This window comes from Cannabis sativa, chromosome 5 (assembly GCF_029168945.1).
Source record: "Cannabis sativa cultivar Pink pepper isolate KNU-18-1 chromosome 5, ASM2916894v1, whole genome shotgun sequence".
Taxonomy (NCBI): domain Eukaryota; kingdom Viridiplantae; phylum Streptophyta; class Magnoliopsida; order Rosales; family Cannabaceae; genus Cannabis; species Cannabis sativa.
In genome coordinates, this window is record NC_083605.1 from 37,877,271 (window position 1) to 37,890,617 (window position 13,347).

Genomic DNA, 13,347 nt, shown 5'->3' on the forward strand with positions numbered 1-13,347 from the left:
ATAAGCATGGATTTTATTGTGAGATTTCTAGAAGTAAAGGGGTTTCGGTCTATCTTGGTGGTGGTGGATCGATTCTCAAAATACGACATATTCATTCCTGCGCCTCATGCGTGTCCAGCAGATGTGGCAGCAGAATTTATCATGAAAAATATTGTCAAGTACTTTGGGTTGCCCAAAGACATCATAAGTGATTAGGATTCCAAATTCACGGAGAGGTTTTGGATGACATTGTACAACATGCTTGGTTCAGACACAAAGTTTTCAACAGAAACCATCCCAAAACTGGAGGATAGACGGAGAGAATGAATAAGTTGCTTGAAGAGTACTTGCGGCATTATGTTACTGCTAGTCAGAGGAATTGGGTTGAACTGCTTGATGTGGCCCGATTTTGTTATAACATTCAACAATCTTCTACAACGGGAATGAGTCTAGCAGAGCTTGTCTTAAGAAGACAACCGCTGACGCCACACGAGGTGGCGAAATAGAAGTCTCAAGGTGTCTGCCCAGCGACATACTAGTTCGCGAGGGAAAGGACTGAGTTGCTGGAATTGGCCAGGGACAGCCTGGGAAAAGCTTCATGGAGGATTAAGAAATACGCAGACAAGCATAGGAGAGACTTGGAATTTTCTGTTGGAGATCGAGTGTTGCTGAAACTCACTCCCGAGATTTGGAAGAAGATAACTGATTAACAATATCACAAGGGCTTGGTCTAGAAATATGATGGTCCCTTCGAGATTGTCCAGAAAGTGGGGGTTGTAACATACAAACTAAAGCTACCGCAATGCTTCAAGCTACATCCGACTTTCCATGTTAGTTTCCAGAAGAAATTTCATGAGCACAAAGACGAACGAAGGCAACAGATGGCGTGGGCTCTACCTAGTGTGAGGAAACAATTTGAGAAGAAGTTGTGAAAGATCCACGATCATCACACTCTTGGAGTCAGTCAAAAGAACTAGAGAATCAAGTAATTGGTTCAATGTGAAGGTGAAGATGTGGCAGATGCTACATGGGAAAAGGCTATGACTTTGTGGCAGTTTGAATACAAGGTACAGAGCTATATTAGAAATATATCGACGAGGACCTCGATTTCTTCCGGTGGGGGTGGTTTGTGATACCCTATGTAAGGCCCTATCAACCAGGGACGCCACGTGTGTGATTTCATAAAATTCATATATAGATACTATATAATTATACCAAAAGTGTGGGTAATTAAATTTTTTTTTGTAATTAAAATCAAGCATGTTAAAACTTCTTTATAGCAGAAGATAAGTAATGAGAACTATGGGGACCCCTTGTTTTCAAAATAGTACAAACTAGTTTACTAGTACTTTTACAATATAAACTTTGTAATCCCAAAATACTATCAAAACGAATCATGCTTTTCATTGGACCGATACACTGCGACTGATAAGTACATTGCAGCTACGACCTCGAGCTCATGGCTGCTCAACCTTTGCTTTCCTCTTACATGCACCATAAAGCACATGTGAGTCACAGAGACTCAACAAGAAAAGTGAAATAAACAATAACTGATAATACCCATCAGCTCTATCTCATGTCAACATGCTTACACATTTACATAACATCATAAAAGCACAATCTTGGTACTTTATAAAGTACTCCTTTTACTACTCGTTAACCACGAGCTGTATATGTCACTATCATTGCCCGATGAAGCAAACGATAAGTAAGAAACCTAACCGTAGTTTCAAGAGTAATTACTCGTAACGGTATTAACCGTTTCCAACCCCTAGGTCATAACCTATGCTCAACAATATCTAATCAAACTCTTGATAATAATCAGGGCCATAACCATTCAACCATTAATAATTAGCCATATACGGTGCTACCACTTTTCTTACCTTAGTTCTAAATTCAAGCGTACGGGCTGACTCGAGTGGAAAATAAGCTAGGCGATCCTGGTCCTATGTCACTACAACGAAAACTCAATAAAACCCTTAATAAAATTTGTGATAACTGACTCTAATTCACACAATCGAACACACCCTACTTTCCCCCGGATCGAGCTAGGTTAACCATCTCTAAAACACCCTGAATTTAATTCCGAAAGACACCCCGAATCAGATCGAACTTGAGGAGAAAACCCAAAATTTCCCCTTACTGGGAAAAATGGTCGGCTGTTTTTCTAAGTGCCTGAAAACAGCCAGCCGTTTTTTCCTGACAGCCATGAAAATTTATGGTTTTTCACCCAAAAACCCAATCCAACCTCCACCAAACGTAACCAAACTTTCCAGAACAGTATAATAACATAAACATAACATATCCCAAGCTTCAAATTACAATAGTTCAATCTCTAACTCAAATTCATAGGCTCAAGTGAAAGAAAATCAATTCCTTTAGTTTCTTCAAACACAACACAATCTCAACAGCCACGAAATCAAATAAAACATGCACAAACAAACCTAATTCAACTAAGAAATCATGCTTAGAACTCATCTAACCCTACAGCCCTGAAAACTAACCAAAACTAACAAAAACCTAGCTTTAGAAACCTAGGAATTCACCAAAACATGAGGAGGAACTTACCTCAAGGTTCTAGGTTTGCTTGGGGTTTGAGTTCAGCTCTGAAATGGTAGGTTTGCTGAAGAAAAGAAGTCCCCTAATGGCTGGCTCAAGCTTGCACGAGAGAGAGAAGGAGAGAAGTTGAAGATGGAGAAGTTACTTAGCCTCCAAGTAAGTTAAATAATAAAATTTCTCTTCTTTTTCTTTCTTTTCTATTTCTTTTTTATAAAAAATATCACAGCCCCTAAATAAAATAAAAAAGAATAAAAGATAAATTATTTAAAGAATAATTAAATTACCCTCAAAGCTAAATAATCTCTAAAGTAACCTAAGGGTATTTTGGTAATTTTACTAATCCATCAATCCGACATTCTAATAAAATTCTAACCTAATCTGGAATATTCTCAAATAATTCTTCCATTAACGTTGTGACATTACTAACCACATCGCTAAATTTCCACAATTGCTGGGCCCGAAAAATATTTTATTTCAAAATTGATATCCTTAGTACTCACATATCCCAATATAATCTACGTAAGTAATAAATTACGCTATTTATTTCATTTTGTAAATTCTCAATAATTACCCTAAGCAAGATCATAATCTTCGTTACCAAAATAATTACATATTTAATAAAATATATCTATTTAAATATTATTTATTTTCTGGGACATTACAACTATCCCCCCTTATAGGAATTTCGTCCTCGAATTTACCTGAAAGGCTCGGGATACAACTCTCGCATCTGCGACTCTAACTCTCAAGTCGTTTCTTCAACCTTGCTGTTATGCCACAGCACTTTAACTAGCGAAATAATCTTGTTCCGCAGCTCCTCTTCTTTCCTGTCCAAAATCTGCACCGATTGTTCTTCATTTGACAGGTCGGTTTGAAGCTCAATGTCTTCATAACTTAAGACATGAGTTGTATCAGATACATATTTCTGAAGCATCGAGACATGGAATATGTTATGAACCCCAGATAAGGCAAGAGGTAGAGCCAACCGATAAGCTACCTGACCTACATTCTTAAGAATCTTAAACGGACCAATAAACCTGGGACTCAATTTTCCTTTCTTCCCGAACCTTCAAATTCCTTTGATTAGGGATACCCAAAGGAAAACAAAATCCCCAATCTGGAATTTAACATCTCTACGCTTTGGATCTGCGTAACTTTTCTGTCTACTTTGTGAAGCAAGCATACGAGCTCGTATCTTTTCAGTAGCCTCACTCGTTCTTTGGACAGCCTCAGGTCGAAGATACCTACGTTCGCCAGCTTCATCCCAGTGAATAGGTGAAAGACATTTCCTTCCATAAAGCATCTGATACGGAGTCATGCCAATGGTACTCTGATAACTATTGTTATAAGAGAACTCAATCAGAGGTTGGTACTTGTTTCAAGAACCTTCAAAATCCATTACACATGCCCTTAAAATATCCTCAAGTATCTGGATAGTCCTCTCAGATTGACCATCGTTTTGAGGATAAAAAGCTGTACTAAATTTTAATTTAATACCCATTGCTTGCTGTAAGCTTACCTAGAATTTGGATGTAAATTTGGGATCTCGATCTGAAACTATTGACGTTGGGGCACCGTGAAGCCGAACTATCTCCTTGATATATAAATTAGCATATTGATCCACTGTATACGTTGTCCTCACCGGGAGAAAGTGAGCAGACTTCGTATATCGATCAACTATCACCCAAATAGAATCATAATACCCTACTGTTCTGGGCAATCCCACTACAAAATCCATGGTGATGTCTTCCCATTTCCATTCCGGAATCTTTAGAGGTTGAAGCAAACCTACTGGCCTCTGGTGCTCTGCTTTAATTTGTTGACAGGTTAAGCATCTTCACACATATTGAACAATATCCCTCTTCATACCCGACCACCAGTATAAAGCTTTCACATCATGATACATCTTGGTTGTTCCCGGGTGTAAGGAGTACGGTGTAGTATGAGATTCATCAAGAATCTCCTGTATGATTTCTTTGTCAATCGGTAAACAAATTCTGTTCTTGTATCGCAACAACCCATGAGATAAACACGGAAAGTCTTTTGCTAATCCGGCCTTTAACTTCTCCTTATGCCCCTGTACCTCAAGATCACTTTGTTGAGCTGCTCTAATTCTTTCCAATAAATCAGATTGCAGGGTAATGTTGGCAAGTTTTCCAATTACAAATTCAATTCCCGCTCTAGTCATATCCTCAGCCAGCTCTGCTGAAATTTTCTTTAGTTCACAAGCTTGCCCTGGTCCTTTTTGACTCAGAGCGTCCGCTACCACATTTCCTTTTCCAGGGTGGTAGAGAATTTGACAATCATAATCTTTGACCAGTTCTAACCATCGTTGTTGCCTCATATTTGAATCCTTCTGAGTGAAAAAGTACTTGAGGCTTTTGTGATCAGTATAAATCTCACACTTCTCACCATAAAGATAGTGACGCCAAACTTTCAATGCAGAAACAAGGGCTGCTAATTCAATATCATGAGTAGGATATCGTTGTTCATACTCTTTCAACTGCCTGGATGCATAAGCAATCACTTTCTCTGACTGCATAAGAACACAGCCTAACCCTTACTTGGCTGCATCACAATAAATCACAAACTTTTCATCACTCTTTGGTAAGGTTAACACAGGAGCAGGAATCAACCTTTGTTACAGTTCTTGGAAACTACTTTCACACTTATCAATCAAAACGAACTTGCAGTTCTTTTGAGTCAGCTCTGTTAAGGGCGTAGAAATCTTTGCAAAGCCCTCAACAAACCTTCTATAATATCCTCCCAATCCCAGGAAACTTCTAACTTTGGTTGCTGACTTAGGTCGACGCCAATCTCGTACCGCTTCAATCTTCACTGGATCCACTAAAATACCATCTTTACTTACCATGTGTCCCAAAAAATTCACCTGAGGTAACCAAAATTCACATTTCTTAAACTTGGCATACAACTTATGCTCCCTGAGACGTTGCAATACAATTCGAAGATGTCTTTCGTGAGTTTCTTTTGAGTCTGAATAGATTAGAATATCATCAATAAAGACAATAACAAAATCATCCAGAAAGTCTTTGAACACTCGGTTCATCAGGTCCATAAACGCTGCTGGGGCATTTGTTAATCCAAAGGACATTACTAGAAATTCATAGTGGCCATACCGGGTCTGGAAAGCTATTTTGGGAATATCCTCTTCCCGAATCATCAGCTGGCGAGAACCAGACCGAAGATCGATCTTAGAGAAGACGGTCTTTCCACGCAGCTGATCAAATAAATCATCTATCCTTGGCAAAGGGTACTTATTCTTCAATGTCAACTTGTTTAACTCCTGGTAATCAATGCACATTCGTAAAGTTCCATCTTTCTTTTTCACGAACAAAACTGGTGCACCCCAAGGTGAAGTACTAGGTCTAGTGAATTTTAAATCCATCATCCCCTGTAATTGCACTTTTAACTCTTTCAACTCTGTAGGTGCCATCCTGCAGGGAGCTTTCGATACAGGCTCTACCCCCGGTATTAGATCAATCTCAAAATCAATTTCACGTTCTGGTGGTAACCCCGGTAACTCCTCTAGAAACACATCCAAAAATTCTCGAACCACTAGGACATGCTCCGGTCCCGCTAGTGGTTCCCTGGCAATATCCACAACATTTGCTAAGAAACCAATGCACCCCTCACACAACAAATCTCTTGCCTTAAGTGTTGAAATTAAGGGAATTCGGGATCCCTGCATCTTCCCCACAAATACAAAGGGGTCCTCGCCCTTAGGCTGAAAAGTCACCTTTTTTCTCTTGCAATCAATAATGGCGTTGTATTTAACAAGCCAATCCATCCCCAAAATAACATCAAAATCCTCCAAATTCAATTCTATCAGATCAACTGATAACTCTCTTCCTTCCACAAATATTGGAAGGGATCGAACCCACCTGTTGGAGATAACTAACTCCTTAGTAGGCAGCAAGGTTCCGAAACCTCTAGAAAGCACATCACCAGGTCTATTCAACTTTTCAAATATTCTACTTGAAATATAAGAATGCGTTGCACCAGAATCAATTAGAACAGTCAATAAAGTACCAGCAACAGAAAGTTGACCTGTGACAGTGGAAGGACCAGCATCAGCCTCAACTTGAGTCCGGGAAAACACTCGATCAGGAGCGGGTGTATCATTCTTCTTTTGCTCTAGTCGTAGCAGCTGTGGACAATTTCTCTTCATGTGACCCACCACCCCACAGTGGAAACAGGCCCTGGCTTGACACTCGCCCTGGTGGCGCCTTTTACATCTCGGACATTCAGGAGAAGTCCGCCAGTTTTCGTTCCCACCATGACGGAAACCTTGGTTACCCTGGAACCTTTTATTTGGGCCTGCAGCTAATAATTCACTAGGTCTTTTCTTCCGGTCACCGGGATCAGTACCCCTACCAGGACCAGCACCTGATGTTTGCTTCCATGAATCTCTTCTGGCAATATTTTTCTTTTGTATCAGAGCTTCTGCACCCTTAGAAACTAGAGCCAGTTCAACTATTTGAGCATAAGTTCGAGCAACCCCGGTTGTTTAGAAGCAACAATCACATCTCGTGCTATATGTTCATCCAACCCTCGAATGAACTTTGCTTTCCTAGCAGCATCAGTAGCCACCTCATCTGAAGCAAACTTTGCGAGTCGATCAAACTTAGTGGCATACTCTGTCATAGTCATGGTGCCCTGAGTAACGTATAAACTCTTCTGCCTTTGCCACCCGAATAGATTCATTATAATACTTCTCATAAAACAAGGTCCAAAAGGCTTCCCAGGTCATGTTATTCAGATCATGACCCTGAGATACAATCTCCCACCAAATACAGGAATCATCTCGCAGCATATAAGTAGCACACCTGACCCGGTCATTATTTTCTACCGCATAAAATCAAAAATGGATGTTATCATAATCGTCCATTGCTTTGCCTTGAGTGGATCAGCACCACCCACAAACACTGGCGGGTTCTGCTTCCGGAACCGCTCATACAAAGGTTCTGAATGTTTCCCTGCATTCGGTGGCACTACCAGAGGTGCCGGAAGATCAGGGTTAAGGTTTAGAGCAGGCTGAGCTCGCTGCTCTCTCAATTTTCTGATTTGCTCCCCCTCCTGCCGAATAGTCTCTTGCATTTCAGCATATAACTCTTCCCAATTTGGTGGTGGTGGAAGGTTCTCGCCCTCACCAGGAGCCCTGAGCCCAGCAAGCTTGCGGTTACCCCTACCAGTCCGCCTCGGGTGCATAACTATACACATGCGGTCACATTCCATGTAATAAGAATACTAATAAGTATTTTCATATATTATAGTACTGCCCACACCATTCCGATATCAACACAATTAAAATAATCAGGCAATCAGAAAATTAACAAACTATCTTTTAACTAAAAGCTTACTGAACCATGAGTCGATCAAGTCCTTGCAGCCAATGTACATATCAAACCAGTCTTCAGGATCTAAAAACCTTGCTCTGATACCATGTTGTAACGCCCTATCCAATAGGGACACCACGTGTGTGCTTTTATAAAATTAATATATATATAGTATATAATTATACCAAAAGTGCGGGTAATTAATTTTTTTTTTTTGCAACTAAAATCAAGCATGTAAAAACTTCTTCATAGCAGAAGATAAGTAATGAGATGTAAAGCCCGCTTAGTTAATTTGGAAATTAGCTGTTGTTTATGTTTAATTATGAAATTATTTATAGCTATTTAAATAATTTATTACTGTTATTTATGGAATTCAGAAATGCATGATTATGTCGTCAGTAGTTTTTATATTTTGCATTTCCGGTGTCCGGTATTTTGGAACTCGGCGTTTGGCTCAGTAGAAATCACAACCTAGTATGTTAGTAATTTGGGGACGGGTTTTAGACATTGGGAATGTCGGGAATGGCCGGGAATTTAGAATGTCCCAAAAATACCCCTTTAGTATGATTTATGTGATTTTATGGTGGAGGGGCAAAATGGTCTTTTTGCCCCATTAGTATTTTGTCTTTTGTGATTTTATGAAATGGAAAAATAAATGCTTAATTGTTTAATTAATGGCTGAAATAAAATGAGTTATGTGATTTATATTCTTCTTTTCTCAAACATTCAACACTTAGTCAAAACTTAAGAAATTTTCAAAAACACTCAAAGCTCTCTCTCTCTCCCTCTTTTCGGCCAAAGCTTGGGCTGCTAGGGCTGGGATTTTTCTGCTCAAAGCTTGTGATTTTCAACTCATCCTTGTGTAATTCTAGTCAAGGTGTGATCTCTTGTAAATTCCCTTTTGTGTTTTCTTGAATTTTATGTGAAATTGATGAAATGCATGCATGATTTTGGTATATGTTGCTGCTGTGATTTTCTTGTTGATATATGTGGTTTAAAGCATGTTAATTGATATTAATTGAGCTATGTTGAAAGCATGTAGGTTAGATTGTTAAAGCTTTGAGTTTTCTTTGCAAAAGTTATAAATTTTTGAAGGAAATGGTTCATTTTGTTCTGTGAAGTTGCTGTATGTTCTTGTGTGTTTTCAGAAGCTATTTCAAGCTTATTTGAGTAGAATTAACTAGGTTTGGATGCATGTTTGTGGATTTAACCAAGTTTGAGTTTTGGAACTCAAAGCTTGGTCTTTAATGGTGATTTTTGCCTCTGTGTTTTCTGGGTAGTTTTGAGGCCTTAGATTTGTTCTTTGGGGTGTTTAGAACAGGTCTGGAAAGTTTGGTACCAATTGGGGTTGAATTGGTCGAGTTATGAGAATTTTAGTTGGCTGCCTGCGAGGAACCGGAATTCCGGTTGTACATCCGGAATTCCGGATGAGGGTTCTGAATTTTCCAGAACCGGAATTCCGGTTGGGCAACCGGTCTACCGGTTGGGGAATTTTTTCGAACCCTAGTTTTCCTCGTTTTTATGTTTTAGGGGGTATTGCCATGCTTTTTATCGATAGGGAAACTTTTAGTTCCTAGTTTTAGTCCCCGGGAAGTGATTTAGCGTGTCACTTATAGCGTTGTGATTTTTATGGTTTAGGAGCCAGTAATCCGTCGCTCAGCTTCAGTTCCAGTCAGGTTGACCGGCACACCTGAAATCGGAATCCAAGTAAGATTAGTATAACAGTATGCATATGTAGATTACATGTTTAGCGTGCATGTAGGAAGCCTGCTAGATTACATTAGTTATGTATTTAGGCTTCGAACCATCCAACCCTGTCACGTCGGTACAGGCTGGAGTATGACCAGCAGCCGGAGTATGACCGGTTTGACCGATCAGGCTGACATTTTGTTGGTGGTTCAGTGCTATTGACCTATCCCGTCGGTACAGGCTGGAGTATGACCAGCAGCCGGAGTATGACCGGTTCGACCGATCAGGAGGATACCTGTCAATAGTACCGTCCCTATGAACGTTCAAAACTCAGTACCATGTTGGACATGGCAGTAGTAGCTCAGTACCATGTTGGACATGGCAGTAGCGGGACTCAGTATCGTGTTGGACACGGCAGTTAGAATTATGTATGATATTATTATGCTTTTCTTACTGAGTCTGTCGACTCACAGTTTATGTTCATGTGTAGGTAAAGGCAAGGCTATAGCTGATGGACCGTGAGCGAGCTTATGAGATTGTACATGTCGGGGCGGTTAGGCCTGGAGCGTACGATCCTCGGGACAGCAAGGCTGAGTTTTTGTAACTGTCGTTAGACGACTTTTATTTTGATGTAATAGTTAAACAGTGAAACTTTTTGTAAATATTTTTATAATCGGGATCCCGAGTCTTTTGTAATATGTTTTACAAGTTTAATCAAAAAGCAAAATTTTAATAAATCACGTTTTTCCATAAACCTCGTTGATTAGCAACGAGCTGCACAGTGCGTTTAAAAATCACGTAATACGCCTAAGATAGTTAGGGTGTTACAATTTGGTATCAGAGCCGCCAGGTTGTCTTCCGAAGATCGTCACGACATGTACAATCATCATCAGCAGTTAGCTCGGTTCACGGTTCAGTAAGCCTTTATTGCTTTAGTAGTTTATTTTATTCAGTTGTGAAAAAGAAAAGCCTGTTAGGAAGCATGTTAGTAGCCTGATAGTAGAATAGGCGCATGTTTCATTTCTAATTTCCAAATTAAGCGGCATTAGTAAGCTCGCCTTGAATACGACCTGATAAGCCAACTCTTGGTTTCGCAGGCGGTTCTAATCAGATGGACGCCAGGCGGACTACCAGGAGTCAGGGCAACTCCGTAGGGTCGAATCAGGGACAGGGAGCTCAGTTTCCCCCACCTGCCAGGGGCCGAGGTAGAGGTCCCCGAGGCAGGGCTCGTGGCCGGGGTGATGAGAACCCGCCACAGGCTGCCCAGGCTCCCCCAGCCGATCAGGGAGCCCCGAACTGGGAGTTACGGTTTGCGGAGATGCAAGCCCGGATCGAAGAACAAGACCTCGAGATTCAGAGGTTGAGATGCCAGGTGCTCCTGCAGTTCCTGTGCCCATAGTTCCAGCGGCACCTGCCCCTGCTGCCCAGGCCGAGATAGTGGTGGCGGCCCATAGATTGGAACCATTGTATGAGCGGTTCCGGAAGCAAGCACCTCCGGTATTCCTGGGAGGTCCGGATGTAATGAAAGCCGAACAGTGGCTGACGGTGATCACCAAGATTTTGAACTTCATGGGTGTCACCGGTAACGACAGAGTGGTGTGCGCCACGTTTCAGTTCCAGGAGGACGCCCTGGTATGGTGGGACATGGTGTCTCAGATTCATGATGTCACCACCATGACCTGGGAAAGGTTTCAGGAACTCTTTAATGCGAAATACTACAATGAGGCGGTCAGAAGCGCCAAGAGGAAAGAGTTCGTTCACCTGACCCAGCGGGAGAACATGAGCGTCACTGAGTATACTACTCAGTTTGATCGGTTGGCGAGGTTAGCCTCGGGAATTGTGCCGACCGACTTCAGCAAGAAGGAGAAGTATCTGGACGGGTTGAATCCCAAGATCAGGCATGACCTGATGATCACCACCGACGACAGCACCACCTATGCTCAGATGGTGGAGAAGGCACTGCGAGCTGAGGGCGCAGTGGGGTGTATGTCAGAATCAGCCAGTACTCCGGTGAGTGGCGGAGCTCCTACCCCTCCTGCATCAGGCTATAGCAGGGGGAGTAGTGGTTCGGCCATTGATCAGAGGAAGAGGGCACCCACTGCTTCCGGCGGCTCGAGTCAGAACAAGAGGTTCCGGGGGAACCAGAACAGAGGGAGTCGTCCTGGTGGTAATGAGACCCGATTCTCCTATCCCGAGTGCCCTAGCTGCAAGAGGCACCATCGGGGTGAGTGCAAAGGTCAGGGATGCTTTCATTGTGGCATGCCCGGACACTTCAAGAGGGAATGTCCCCAGCTCCGACCAGAGGCACCGAGAGCTCCAGCGATACCCACTCCAGCCAGGGTATTCGCTATCACGCAGGCTGATGCAGATGCCAGCCCATCAGTTGTCACAGGTCAGCTTTTTATTAACAACTCGCTTTATTCAGTGCTGTTTGATTCTGGGGCTACACATTCTTATGTGGCGGCCAGAGTCTTTAGTAAATTGGGTAGACCCTATGATAGATATGAATCAGGGTTTGGAACCCTGTTACCTGGCGGAGAATTGGTTATCTCCAATAGGTGGATTAGGTCTATGCCGATCAGGATAGATGGTAGAGAGTTAAGCGCTGATCTGATAGAGATGAGCTTAGTCGAATTTGATATTATTTTAGGAATGGATTTCCTATCTAAATATTCGGCGAGCATTGACTGTAAGAGGAAGATGGTGGTCTTCCAACCGGAAAGTGAAGAACCGTTTGTATTTGTGGGTTCGGTTCAGGGATCTCGGATCCCGGTGATCTCGGCTATGTCAGCGAGAGAATTGTTGCACGGCGGGTGCTTAGGGTTTCTGGCCGTGGTGGTGGACACCACTCGGCCAGACACCATTCGGCCAGAGGACATCAGAGTGGTTCGGGAATTTTTGGACGTTTTTCCCGAAGAACTTCCAGGGTTACCACCTCAGCGGGAGATTGATTTCGTGATTGACTTGGCACCAGGGGTGGATCCGGTTTCCAAAGCCCCGTATAGGATGGCTCCAGCTGAACTTAAGGAATTAAAGATTCAGCTCCAAGGGTTGCTTGACATAGGGTTCATTCGGCCCAGTGTGTCACCCTGGGGAGCCCCGGTTTTGTTCGTCAAGAAGAAGGATGGATCTATGAGGATGTGCATCGACTACAGGGAATTGAACAAGCTGACGGTGAAGAATAAATATCCATTACCTAGGATCGATGACTTGTTCGATCAGCTTCAGGGGAAGACGGTCTTTTCTAAGATTGATCTCCGTTCGGGTTATCATCAGTTGAGAATCCGAGAGGAGGACATTCCAAAGACGGCTTTCCGCACTAGGTATGGACATTACAAATTTCTGGTTATGTCATTCGGACTAACCAATGCTCCTGCAGCATTCATGGACCTGATGAATAGAGTATTCAAGGATTTCCTCGATATCTGTGTGATTGTGTTTATCGACGACATCCTCGTGTACTCTCAATCAGAAGAGGAGCATGAGTTACATCTTCAGATGGTACTGCAACGACTTCGAGAACATAAGCTCTACGCCAAGTTCAAGAAATGTGAGTTCTGGTTGTCTCAGGTGTCCTTCCTAGGGCACATTGTGAGTAAAGATGGGATCAAGGTGGATCCGGGGAAGATTGAATTCGTCAGGGATTGGCCGAGACCGAAGACAGTGACAGAGATCAGAAGCTTCTTGGGATTAGCTGGGTACTACCGTAGGTTCGTGGAGGGGTTCTCCAAAATCTCAATGCCCCTAACCGAGCTTACAAAGA

General features: G+C 42.3%; 1 protein-coding gene across 1 annotated transcript; it reads right to left on the reverse strand.

The window, feature by feature from the left end:
- Window positions 1-810: 810 nt before the first annotated feature.
- On the reverse strand, window positions 811-6,727 carry LOC133038328 (uncharacterized). The gene is made up of 6 exons (XM_061116445.1): window positions 6,589-6,727; window positions 5,963-6,084; window positions 5,654-5,842; window positions 5,184-5,428; window positions 4,973-5,045; window positions 811-876 (listed from the first exon to the last, which is right to left on the reverse strand). Exons 1-6 carry the CDS (start codon window positions 6,725-6,727, stop codon window positions 811-813), a joined length of 834 nt encoding a protein of 277 aa, XP_060972428.1.
- Window positions 6,728-13,347: the final 6,620 nt, after the last annotated feature.

Excerpts from the sequence above, each read along its gene's own strand:
- LOC133038328 (XM_061116445.1), bottom strand. The coding sequence starts at position 6,727 with ATGAAGAGAAATTGTCCACAGCTGCTACGACTAGAGCAAAAGAAGAAT. Across the intron at positions 6,085-6,588 it reads AGGTCAACTTTCTGTTGCTG|AGGAGTTACCGGGGTTACCA; the intron begins GTACTTTATTGA and ends ATGTGTTTCTAG. Across the intron at positions 877-4,972 it reads CCCTTGTTTCTGCATTGAAA|GTAGAGCCCACGCCATCTGT; the intron begins GTTTGGCGTCAC and ends TCCTCACACTAG.